Source organism: Sparus aurata, chromosome 15 (genome assembly GCF_900880675.1).
Source record: "Sparus aurata chromosome 15, fSpaAur1.1, whole genome shotgun sequence".
Classification (NCBI taxonomy): domain Eukaryota; kingdom Metazoa; phylum Chordata; class Actinopteri; order Spariformes; family Sparidae; genus Sparus; species Sparus aurata.
In genome coordinates, this window is record NC_044201.1 from 8,717,515 (window position 1) to 8,730,371 (window position 12,857).

Genomic DNA, 12,857 nt, shown 5'->3' on the forward strand with positions numbered 1-12,857 from the left:
CTGGTACCATATGTAACGGTCTGATCCTGTGTCTTATCTTCACTGCTCCCACCACGGATCCAAAATAATCCTTGTGATCATCGCACTGCTGCTTTGACGTCCTCTGGGTGAAGGCTGCTCCGCTCCGGCAGGTAATTCATCAATGACATTAACTATACATGCATGGTGCCCCATTCATTTGCTGTGTCGCCGCCGGCACCACGCTGTAGATGTGAAACTTTTGACTGTAATTGGCGCTATTCTTAGCTGCTCGCCTTTAAACACATAATTGGATTAGCCCCGCGGTTTGACAGCGACAAGTCAGAGCCACCAATAGCGGTTGGCGTGAGATCAGCTAAGTTACACCGATTTACCTAATCCGTCTGACGCCCAAAGGTGCGGTGGATCCCCGGGCGGTAGGTGCGCTACAGAGAAGCCTAGGAAGGACGAACGACCTCGGCCAAACGAGCGGACTGTAGCCTGCTGCTGCTGCTGCTGTCGGGCTGCTCCCCAACGATGATCATAACACTGCGGGCTCTCTTCGAGCAAGGGGTAAGAAACCGTAGTAGCCTTGTGTGCTTGCTGCGGGAGTCGGTGCTGGGACGTGTATCCATGCCGGTGTAGTGCGCGCAGCTTGCCTCTGCAGGCCGCGGGCTATCTGCGCAGAGACAAGGATAAATAACAAGCAGCCAGGGCTGTCAGGTGGGTGCAGGGAGAATCCGAACTACTCAGCGCTAACTTAACGTGATTTTACCTAATGTCCTTATTCAGTCACATGCCTTCGGTCCAGGGCATGGCTGCGCCTCCGCCGTTGTAGCGTGTGAGGGCTGCTGGGTGAACTCTAGATGGTCCCCTCACTACTATGCTGTGGGTTTCTGCAGAGCCCCGTGCACGCCGTAGTCCACACATGATAGCACGGTTTAATGTGGACAGGAGATCCGATCTGAAGGCTTACAGAGGATGTCGGATACAGCCCCGGAGAACACTGATCATGCAAATAATAGCCCACAGTTTAATTATACTGTGTATGTGACCACTGCAGCATTACTGTTTACCCTCAAATGTATAGACAGTAATACACTCGACCCGGAATGTACACTGATAACCTACATAAATGACTAATAAACAGACTGTGTAGCTGAAATTAAACCAAATATCCAGTCAATATTTTTCATATTTATCTGCTATATCTACTGTAAACCATATGGAAGACGTACTCATGTCCTTGTAAGTATTAATATAACAGAAATACAAGTGAAATTGAAAGTCATGCATTAAAACTTAAATAATAAATGCTTAATGCTTTAATATTTCCACATTAAAAGGTTTGAAAACAACTAAATTTTTGTAGTAGAACGAGTATTTCAAGCTAACTCAAGAGGGATAACTTAACTGAAGCTAACTGTGCGTTTCAGAGAAGCTAGCCAGTAACTTAGACAAGACTATACATATGGAATTAAACTTCCAAACATTACCTTGTATTTATGTGAACATTTCTGCCTGAGAGTTACGTTAGGATAGATTTTCATCTGCCAAAGGCGGTTGCTGAAGACAGCAACTCCAGAAACACAGACATAGGTTAGCATTTATGTTCCTCCGGTTCTCTCGTCTTAAAGTCAATGAGTAACGTTAAATAACGTTAAATACAATGTTTTTTTCCGTTAAATTCCTAAAAATACTGTAAGATATTTACACGTTCTGTTCGACGACATAAAAATACATAATTTAATGTCCCACAATTGATTTATGATGCACCTATGTGTCTTAAAAATGGCGGTTGCTAACAGTTGGCTAACGTCACATGAGAAGTTGTCACACGTCATCACACTGAACACAGAGACTCATGTACTCACCAGTCCGTCTTTACAGGCTGACTTCAGTCACAAACTATTCTAACTCTAACTTTACAACTTGGAGATTTTCCAATTTACAGAAAACATGTATAGTAATTGTGTAGTAAAACTCTTAGTGGTGGTTTCGCCATAGTCCAAAATCTCTCTATTAGCTTTCAAATGTAGGCCTACTTAATAACTACTGATAATGTGGAATGGCCTATTTCAGACTGCAACAAACATTATTTCATTTAATCATAAATATTGATAGATTTATATGTACATGACTTCAATGTTGGCTAGTAAAAGGAAATTGTAGTCACTGCTGTGTATATACTACTGGGTAGCATGATGATATTCCCCCATAGATCAATAAAATTGTACCTTACCTTATCTTGTAATAATTACAGGTTAAGTAATTAAATTATCTACTACAGTGTAATAGATAATGTAATCATATTTTATACCATGAATGTGAATCTGCAAACTAACTCAAGTTATTAGATAAGTAGTGCTGAAAAAAGAAAATCAGTTGCCTCTGAATTGTAGCGGAGAAGATATATTAAGCGACAAAAATGGAAATACTTTAGTATAGTATTTGAGTAAATGAAGTGTGTAACTTCCCACCACGGCTGACCTACAACTCAGATGAAACATGTTTACTCAATGATCATAGGCCTGTTTTAACTCCTGTGTTCACCAGTATCACTTATGAAAGAAGGTGATGTCAGCAAGCTCTTCAGAAAACATTCATCTAGCTCTCTGCTGTCTTCATATAGGTTGCAATTCTAAGACTACTTTTTGTTTACATTAAAAGAAATGTAAAATGCATCAGAATACTTATTCAAACTAACTAAGCAGCCTACTTTAAATCAGACAGACCTGACGAAGAAAGACATAATTAATCAATTATAATTCTATATTGGCTATATCATGAATGTCCAATGTGTCCACAACTGCTCTGCTGTTTGGCTTGTATCCGTGTGCCTGTGCTCCACTAAATGCCCTTTCTGTCCTTCCATTTACCTCTGTGAAGGATTTTGCAGCAGGGACACTTTGCGGGGTGAAACATGGGCATCAGCTTCCAATCCATTTTGTTTTAGTTACAGGGGGAAAAAAAGAAAAAAATGCTCTGAAGGCTAATGATCCGTAAAGTATGCAGCCTTGGCGCTGCACTCAAGAGGAAAAAATACATTTTTAAGAAACATAAAGCAGCTGGTCAATATGCAGCCTCCTATTTCACTCATCATTACTGGAAAATACCAATGAAGAGAAAGGGCCAGTTATATCTATAATATGTGGGGTGCATGTCAGCCCTGTATAATACACTTACCACATTTTACATAATATGGCATTTAGTATGTTTTAAACGGAAGTGGGCCACACGTTTGTGATTCTAATTATTCAAGATAGATAGATAGATAGATAGATAGATCAGGCGGAAGGAAGGCAGGATGGATGGAGGAGGCGGTGGGTGTGTCCCTGTGGATGAGTGACGTGCTGCCGGGACGCATGCCCCGTGCGCACTGCGCGTCCCGGCCTGTCAGTAGCAGCCAGATGGAAACGTAGGCAAGTGAATTTGGTGAGGTCATGTATTTTTAAGCCGCACAACGGAATAAATCATCCTTCGCCGGCGGCACAAACACATCGTCGGGCTGCACCGGAGCATTTCACCGGCGATCGGACCGCACGGGGGGGATCGGCAGTTGCGATTCAACGACAGAGGTAAGATGAGGGATTCGCACCTCTCGCTCCTCAGACGTGCTTATTGTTTGGCCGTGGGGGGAGGGTCGTGTGTCGCTGTATGTGCACGCTTGCTTCGCTTTAACCGAGGTGCCCGTTGTTGTTTTTCTGTCGCGCCGTAGCTCCACTGACTCAAAACCCCCCCGACCAGAAACACTCGTTTCTCGTCCGTGCGAGGCGTTTCGCACACGCAGGGCCGGTTCCGCCGCCGACTGCGCACCGTGTTCACATGCAGGCCCCGTCATATCCCCTCGGTACGGGTGGCATTATTATCACTGCGTTCATGCCTCGGCCGGTGTTTTTAAGCATGCACGGCTTCCTTTCTGGTGCAGCTGCGGTCATTTACTGAGCGCCTACAAGACAAGACAAGGGGTCGAGTGGCCAAGGTTAACACGCTGACAGCGGGGAGGAATGAATAAACGGGTCGATGGTGGACCTCCACTCAGGACTCTGCTGTAATCTGGAGCAAGGTCCTCTGTTTTCTGTGTCTTTTTTCTCCGCCCTGCTCACACTTTGCATGTGCGCATTGGAGGGAAAAAAAAGCCCGTTTTATCTTTTAGGATTGGGCAGATGTAAGGATTATGAGTGACAGAAGGTAGTTTAGATTATGATACAAATGTGTAAGGCCGAGATTTGTTTGTAAATTGGGAGAGCATGAGATGTTCAGGCTGTTAATGTGTGTGTGTGTGTGTGTGTGTGTGTACTAGATAGCAAAGCTGCACCATCACGTCATATTATCTTAATATGTGGTCAGACAGTCGCACACTTCTCCAACCGCCTTCGCCAGAGTCTTAATTGTCCTCCAAGTGTGTGCTCTGGAAGCCATTCATTAAACCATTAGGCTGCAGCAGCTTGTTTGGAGGAAACAGAGTCATTAGAAGGCAGTGCACTCCAGGAATCACCCTGCTGTGTTATCTAGATGTACAACAGCCGTCCCTGCCTCCAAATGCATCCATCCATGAGGTGCAGACCTGCAGACTACTGATGTGCCCGCTGCATCCCTTGTACGCGCTGCAACTGCAATCTTAACAGTTTGTAAGTGATTTCAGGGGAATGTGTCGTTGCAGCGTGCGGTTGTGAGCGTCGATACGATTTATTTCACAGCAGGAACAGCAGCATTAACATCCAGATCCCCCCCCACTGACCTGACCTTAATTTACTTAATGGGGAGCCATTCTTACGAAATAAAATTTAACTGTACGTACCAGCGACAGTCGTTCAAGCCCTCATAACCCATTCAAGCGTAAGTGTCTTCCTGTCTGAAATCTAGAAAGAGGCGGCATGTCTATTTTCATGTTGTGAGGGAGGTGGATGTGATGTGCGTCTTTGTGACGTTGGAGCAACAGAAGGAGAGCTGACTCATTTTATTCTGGCAATTACATCCCTCATATGGACTGTGTGTCGGGGAGAGTGGAGGAGCGGGGAGGGCGATTACGTCGCTTATATAAGAACTGAAGAAGCGCGAGAGGAAGTCAGTGTCTCCGTCTTTTAGGTTTTAAATGCAAAACGAAGCATGCCCGGGACTGTCTTGTGAAAATTGGCATCTCTGCGCTGCGTGTTATCCGGGCTCAGAGCCCTCTCGGTGCAATTTGACCCAGTTAACATGTGCCTGTGGAAGACCTGCTTGTAGAACTGGGCTGGAGTCCTGGGCTGCGCTCCAAACTCGCAGGAATTATCACCAGGCTTGGTTTTCCAGTGTGACAGAGTCACTCAGAGAGTCGTGTTTCGTATGATGGAGTAGACCTCCCTGTGGCCTGCTGTTCTACCACCACTGCTGATGATATCAAATCTTCCATCCTGGTGCGTTTGCTGAGTCGCAGAGATAAGGAACCACAGCGCTCGCCTCAAGTGTGAAATTCAGCAGTGTCTTTCCTCCTAACCTCCTCGTCTTTCCTCTCCTGAGCAGGGAATTTTTCTTTTGCATGTGACTTTCTATTTTTTTTTGGCTTTTCTGCTCAGCAGCTATTGTGGTGTCTTCCTGGCACCAGAAAATACTTAAACGCATGTCTCTGTGTGTGTGTGTGTGCAGAGGACATTTTTGGATGCACAGAGAACAGTGATCGAGGATTTCACCATGAACAAAAACAAGAGAGAAAGAGAGTTCTACAGCCTAGATGTTGGGGATTCAACGTTCACAGTGCTCAAGCGATACCAGAATCTCAGACCCATCGGCTCGGGAGCACAGGGGATCGTCTGGTGAGTGTTGTGTCCATATTCAGTCAAGAGCAATCTGGTGAAATATGGGTCACTGTTTCCACCAGGACATTCATGAGATCTTTAAAATTTAAATGCATATAAACTGTAAATTTATGTAGCATTTTTTTAATGCAATTTTTACTTTAGCGACACACCCATATCCTGTGGCGTTTAATGTCTATTGTGCAGCCTTTGTGACCTTATTTTGAAACGACTTTGCTCCGCAGCTCTGCTTATGACCAAATCCTTGAACGAAATGTCGCCATCAAGAAGCTGAGTCGGCCGTTCCAAAATCAAACCCATGCCAAGAGGGCGTTCAGAGAGCTAGTGCTAATGAAATGTGTCAATCACAAAAATGTAAGTACGCAAACATATGCCGCTAACGGCCGAGGTTATTCAGTCGTCTGTGTTCCTCAACGTGTCCCTTTATACCCACAGATCATCGGCCTATTAAATGTATTTACGCCACAAAAATCATTAGAAGAATTCCAGGATGTGTAAGTACCTAGATGTGCAGCGTTTCCGTTCGTTCTTTGAGCACACGGCACTGTACGCGCCGTTCATGAAAACCGTTTGTTCTGCTCCGTCAGATACCTGGTGATGGAGCTGATGGATGCCAACCTGTGCCAGGTCATTCAGATGGAGCTGGACCACGAGAGGCTGTCCTATCTGCTCTATCAGATGCTGTGCGGTATCAAACACCTCCATGCCGCTGGCATCATTCACAGGGTAAGCATCAGCTGGCCGCCACCACACAGACTGATGCCAGGCCAGTGTCCCGAGGAGGAACAGTTAAACCTGCTGTGACACTTGACACTGAAGTGTAAGGGCAAGCGGTCAGACGGTGCACTGGGAGATGATGAATATAGTCCTTTCGTAGAGTAACAAAAATTCAATTTAGGATTTCTGTTAATAACAAATACCTCCATTTGTGCAGTTCTCTGATGGCAAAAGCAAGAATTCTTAATAAAATATCCTTGAACAAAACACTGGGTTTCCAGCTGCTTCGTCTGATACGGACTTCTGACCTGCATATCGAGTGGAGCAGGTGAATGTACAACTTTCCCCGTGTGGATCAATAATACGCATCCGCAGAATGTATTCATGCATAGTAATGTGCAGCTGCGCCTCATGATGAAAAGGAAGACTCGCACAAAGAGGGAACCACATCAGCATCAGAAACAGGCGGTCCGGTGTGCGTCTCACCGCCAAAGAAAGCCGAGAACAGCCGTGCTCGCATGGTTTGTTTTTTTTAATGCCTTTTTTTTCCCCCACGTCATTATCTCGAGAAAACGAGCTCTGTTGTCTTGTAAATCAAGATAGAACCCTCACATGAGATCAATAGGGAAAACACTCCAACAACAAGTGGCACAAGCTCATAAAAAGTTCATATGGTTTGCTTTGAAAATCTAACAGCCGCCCCACAGAGCAGTGTGCTTATGACACGGCTCTTATGAATCCTATGAAGTCATTTTCTCGTGATAATGAAACATGACCTTGAGACAACGAAATAATTAACTTGTGATCTCATGATTATAAAAACCACATGCGCCTAAGGCCATTTTGGCTTCTTTACACAACAAATACAACTATGACAATGTTAAATCAGTAAAGAAATGTTCCATCTCCAATAATACATATTTTCTAGTTGGAATTAAGAAGCAACCAATCTCGATACAAAACAAAATCAGTGTTGTAGAATCCCACTGTTTGATTCATCTTGAAACTGCGAACTTAAAAAAACGCATTTGCTACTAACAAGCACAACGTCTCAGTAAGCAATTTGCACTGCAGAGAAAACACGACGCAGACGAAAGTTGTCTTCAGAAAACAGCTGCAGCGGGAGGCAGAAGAAAGCTGCAGCCTGTCAGCTGGGTTTGAGACATGACGCATCAAGACGACACCGTGATCACAAAACACAGACAAAAAGCCCTGAATAACACTCGTCGTAACAACAGGACCGGTCGAGATGTTGTGATGTCGGCGTCCATTTATCTCAAAATGATGGCGGAAGGTGTTTCCTCATGACACACTTGATCATTAAATCGCTAAAGAAGACATCAGCACATTAGCAGTCAATTGACAAAGCAATTAAAAAGTTCCATTTTGCCGTGTTTGCTCCTCTGTAGGACCTCAAGCCCAGCAACATAGTCGTCAAGTCAGACTGCACGCTGAAGATTTTGGACTTCGGCTTGGCTCGGACGGCTGCCACGGGCCTGCTGATGACCCCGTATGTTGTTACACGCTACTACAGAGCGCCAGAGGTTATCCTGGGCATGGGCTACCAAGCCAATGGTTAGTGATAATCCATCTAGCGTATCCGTCAGTCTGCAGTATTAAACCCTTGATGATTTTTCGATGCATAAAACATATTTGTGACTTGCATGGTGCTTCTGTACGTAATGGAGATTTGATGTAAGGAACTGCTCACTAAACAGCGTCCTGCTTGTAACTAACCTGTTGTTATGCATTCCTCTCACTTCTTATTGGCTTTTGTTTACCATGCTCCACTACACTAGTGGACATATGGTCTGTGGGCTGCATACTGGCGGAAATGGTGCGCCATAAAATCCTCTTCCCGGGCAGGGACTGTATCCTTGGGTCTTATTAATGCTTCTTCGCATTCTGAATATTAACAGTCTTTGTAAAGTGTTTGTGCTTCGTGCTGTGCAAGTCTGTCGGATATTCCCCGGTCGATTTCCGACGCGAGTGCATCATAATGTGCCCGGCCTCGGGGCAGTGTCCTATCTGAAGCTTTCTGGCAGCTACGGGCTGTAAATTTTCGCCCACATGTCAATTTTCACTTCAACCGCTTCGCTCTTTTCTCTTATATCCGGCTGACGCTGCACGTTCTCCATTTTCATTTCCGCTCATCACCACGCCTCTGTCATTCTATTTGCATCCTTCTCATTTTTTGTTCTATTTGTTCTTCCACCGTTTCGTTTGCATGTCCACCTCCCCCGTCATCCAAACCTCCACCTGCAGTGGATGTGTGGTCAGTGGGCTGCATAGTGGCCGAGATGATCAGGGGAAGTGTGTTGTTCCCCGGCACTGATCGTATCCTTCCCCCGTCATTGATTGTTCACTGTGTCATCACTTCATTCTGTGTGAAGAGGTCCAACACCATCCCGAGGAGTGTCCCCCCCCCCCCCGTCACTCTGCTATCCATTGTCAACTTTCCCACCTGGCACACACTGCCTCCATCATTACTCTGCTGCAACCACCTATTGTGAAAGCTCAGATTTTAAGGGGCAGTAGCTGCTGAGAGTGGCTGCATCATTTCAGATCATGTGATGTAGATGTGTGTGTGTGTAGACTGCGTAAATAGAGCTGTTGGTGTGTGCACCTCAAGGAAAGGTAAATGTCATGATGCCCTTACGGTGTGTTACAGTGTGCGTGAGAGAGTGAAGAATGTGTGTTTGTGGCCTGTTCCCTTAACAATCACACCTTCAGACATCGACCAGTGGAACAAGGTGATCGAGCAGCTAGGCACTCCATCTCAGGACTTCCTCATGAAGCTGAACCAGTCAGTGAGGACGTACGTAGAAAACAGGCCACGCTACGCCGGATACAGCTTTGAGAAACTCTTCCCAGACGTGCTCTTCCCTGCTGACTCTGACCACAACAAACTGAAAGGTAGTGTGTTTTTTTTTTTGTGTCCATAAATCATAAAGAAGTGTTTAATTCAATCACATTTGCAGACAGACTTATCTGTATCTTATCCGTCTGTCGTTTCCCCCCCCCTCAGCAAGCCAAGCCAGAGATCTCTTATCCAAGATGCTCGTGATCGATGCCTCCAAGCGCATCTCCGTAGACGAGGCCCTGCAGCACCCCTACATTAATGTGTGGTACGACCCGGCCGAAGTGGAAGCGGTAAGTGGATCGCCGCTCGGACCGCATGATCCTTAAATGGGTCACATGAGATTTTAATTACATCGCTCGAAGTGGAAAGTTGGCTTCGCTCTCGTTGCGCCGATGTGCCGTTTAAGCCATTTTCTCTTTCTCAGCCCCCTCCTAAGATCCTCGAGAAACAGCTGGATGAGAGGGAGCATACCGTGGAGGAGTGGAAAGGTTAGATAGCATTACACTGCACTCAACACTTCACTCTTGACTGTGGGTTTCAGTGTGTTATAAACCCTCTGGCCCCTAATGCAGCACAGGAATCAACCGCAGTGCTCGGCTGGATTTCCTTATAGTGATTAATTGATTTATTAGCGAAGTCTGCTTATCTGGAATTTAGATTACAGAAATTAACCATGTCATTTTGACTAGTTGTAATTACAATTTCATATTGAGGATATTTGCAACTGAATTGTTTATCTGCAATGCAAATGGATGGCATTAGTAGTTTGAATGAAGTCAGAATGTAATTACAGATATTTGGGCTGGGCAGTATATGGATATTATATGTTACTGTGGTATGAGACTACGTATCGTCTAAGATTTTGGATGTTGTTGTATTGTGATAAGTGTGTTCTGGTCTTTTCCTGGTTATGAACACAGCGTTCCTGTAAAGAGATGTCATTTTCTAAATTTAACCGACTGTTCTGCATGTTCTGATGCCTCCCACTCGGTCATCAGATTCATATTACTGATCATTATTCTTCAAAAATACTTGCAGTCATTCCATTATTTGGTCAAAAGATATCATGATATTTGATGGTGTGGCCCAATCCTATTATTAATGGAGTGCTTAATGATGATACATATCTCAAAATATTGAGATATACACATTGCTATATAGGGTAAAATATATTTCAGTATTATTGTGCCGCCCAGCCCTGATAGATATGGAAAATGAGAGTTTCAACAGGGTAAAGTAACGTTTCAGATATTGGTAAGAAATATCCAGTTGAGCTAATAAATGTTAAAATGTTGTACTATATTGTTCCATTGGAAGTCTCATGTAATCTGACAAATTGCCTCTCAGTGTCTAAATTGCATTGTGGGTAGTGTGGCCACGAGATTTGAAGGATGACGAAAGCGTGGAATAAAAAAGGTGATATCTCTGGTTCTGTTGCATCAATTTGGATTATTGGTTTTTAAACCAAAAACCTGGTGGCTACATTACCCACAATGCAATTTAGCCACTGAGAAGCCACACTATTATCAGATTATAGGCAGCTTCCTCTGGAGACACAAAAGGCTTTATACTACCTTTTCCACATATGCAGTAGTACTCCTCAAGACCTGTAAACACACTTGAATGTGTAAAATTAGTGAAGTTATCCATTGAAATTTACTTTAAAAAATTTAGTTAGAGAAGAGCATTGTTTTACCTCTGCTAGACACTAAGAATCTGCGAGTTACAGATTCAGAAGACATGTAGTAAGTCGATATATAATAAGTCAGATGAATTTTGGTTTTAAGTTGACTAACAAACCAGCTGTGCTATAGAAAATCTAATTATTATATTAAAATACAGCAAGGCACTATTAAAGCCATCTGCTACAGTTAATACATCCAATTTTGTGCAAATGAGACGTATTTACATTATAGAAATGGTCCGCTGGTCAGACCTATGATTAGTTCATCAGTGGTGACATGATTTCTTTCTCTCCATGGAAATCCCAGAAATAAACCATGTGTAAAGAAATCCGGCGGGACAGCCAGTGAATGTGTAGACAAGCAGTCACACACATTGTTTCCCAAGGAGGTCTGTATCTCCACTGTAGCTGCCAGAGCGCGCATTACGTGACTTGAAAATCCCCTGTAAAGCCTCCCAGTTAGTGTTTTCCACTGTGGGGAACCTGATTCTGTGGAGCACGGGAGGGCTTGAGATTGTGAGTAAATATCACTTTCAGTCTAGCAGCAGGATGAGCTCATCCTGACCCCCTGCCAGGTGATAATGACCCCTCACTCATTTTTTTTAGGAGGGTCACACCAGCACAGCCCGTCTAATTTAGAAACATGATGCCATCTGGACTGTGCAGTATGCACTACACTCTGACTGTAAAGAACAAGTATATCACACACTGCACAACATGCACGCTCCTGTTGAGTTTCTCCTGTTCTTTCACTTGCAGGGCTTATTTATAAGGAAGTGAGTGAATGGGAGGAGTGGAAAAAAAATGGAGTGATAAGAGGACAGCCCCCTCCTTTAGGTGAGTAATCATTATAACTTTGGGAGATGAGGTGGAAATGATGTGTTCTCGTCATGAAGTTCACTGAATGCTAAATATATAAACACACAATCCAGTTAGAATTCATTTTGATGATTTACAGGTTTACCCTGGACATGTATGTTAAATCTAGGATGAATTGTGTTGAGACGTTTTTTTTTCATACTTCTTGGTTTCATAGAACCATTTCAGCCAACAGCATTTCAGTATTTTTATGTAAAGTACAGCAGTGTATTATATACCGGTATTTATTGTGTTCATATTTCCAGGATAAAGTGATAATATTTCAAGGATTACATCGTATTGTTTCAAGAATTCATATGTCATATTCCCCCCCCCCCAAAAAAAAATCTGAATCTATCCAGAAAAAAGACATAATTTCAGGATAAGTTGTTATATTTCCTTAATAAGATTTAAAAAATAAAGTCGTAATAATTTGAGAATTGCATGATAATATTTCAAGCAGCCAAGCAAGGAGTGAGACAGAGATGTGACTCACCCTGCAGTCGCAGACCAGCAGCTGTGTGCTGGTTATTAAAAACAGAACAGACTGTTTTTTGCAAGGAAAAATAATAATTCTAAAGTTAACATGTACTGCTAGGAAAAGTAGAAGATGCACATCTAATCTGGCTTTAGTATTAACATGTAATATCCTGGTCACAAGGATTTTATTTCTTTTTATTTAAATTTTGATTAGATTTTTTTTGTCTAAATATTTTGACACCTTTAGTCTCAAATTATTATTACATTTTGTTCTTCCCCTGGAAATCCTTAAACATTATTCTCATAAACATAATATAAAATCTTTCCTTTAATAAAAGCCCTGTTGTATCGTAACACTACACAAAATAAAACACTAAGATTTAATTTTACACTGCAAGTGACCACATCATTGCTTTCTAGGAATCTAAAGTCTCAGGCGCTGTATACATGTGAGTTTGTGACTGAACTGGTAACAGCAGTAATCCTGTGTATTTCGATGAAA

At 43.3% G+C, this 12,857-nt stretch overlaps 2 protein-coding genes across 12 annotated transcripts in view; one reads left to right on the forward strand and one right to left on the reverse strand.

Annotated features, from left to right (window-relative positions):
* ptpn20 (protein tyrosine phosphatase non-receptor type 20) overlaps positions 1–132 on the reverse strand; it is a 28,257-nt gene extending 28,125 nt beyond the window's left edge. For 4 of the 6 annotated variants that reach the window (XM_030442767.1, XM_030442761.1, XM_030442769.1 and 1 more), the window contains exon 1: positions 1–132. The gene's annotated coding sequence lies outside the window, so the exon portion shown is untranslated. The other 2 variants (XM_030442762.1, XM_030442765.1) reach the window with 1 other exon arrangement.
* The window catches only part of mapk8a (mitogen-activated protein kinase 8a), a 14,831-nt gene continuing 1,992 nt past the window's right edge, over positions 19–12,857 (forward strand). For 2 of the 6 annotated variants that reach the window (XM_030442779.1, XM_030442773.1), the window contains exons 1-11: positions 380–531; positions 5,584–5,750; positions 5,978–6,107; positions 6,189–6,247; positions 6,341–6,479; positions 7,880–8,045; positions 8,270–8,341; positions 9,204–9,386; positions 9,499–9,623; positions 9,758–9,821; positions 11,777–11,854. In XM_030442779.1, the coding sequence (XP_030298639.1) occupies positions 496–531; positions 5,584–5,750; positions 5,978–6,107; positions 6,189–6,247; positions 6,341–6,479; positions 7,880–8,045; positions 8,270–8,341; positions 9,204–9,386; positions 9,499–9,623; positions 9,758–9,821; positions 11,777–11,854 (1,219 nt within the window). In that variant the 5' untranslated portion in view covers positions 380–495. Of the gene's footprint in view, positions 132–379; positions 532–3,319; positions 3,537–4,973; positions 5,355–5,583; positions 5,751–5,977; positions 6,108–6,188; positions 6,248–6,340; positions 6,480–7,879; positions 8,046–8,269; positions 8,342–8,735; positions 8,808–9,203; positions 9,387–9,498; positions 9,624–9,757; positions 9,822–11,776; positions 11,855–12,857 lie in introns of those variants that run through there. The other 4 variants (XM_030442778.1, XM_030442775.1, XM_030442776.1 and 1 more) reach the window with 4 other exon arrangements.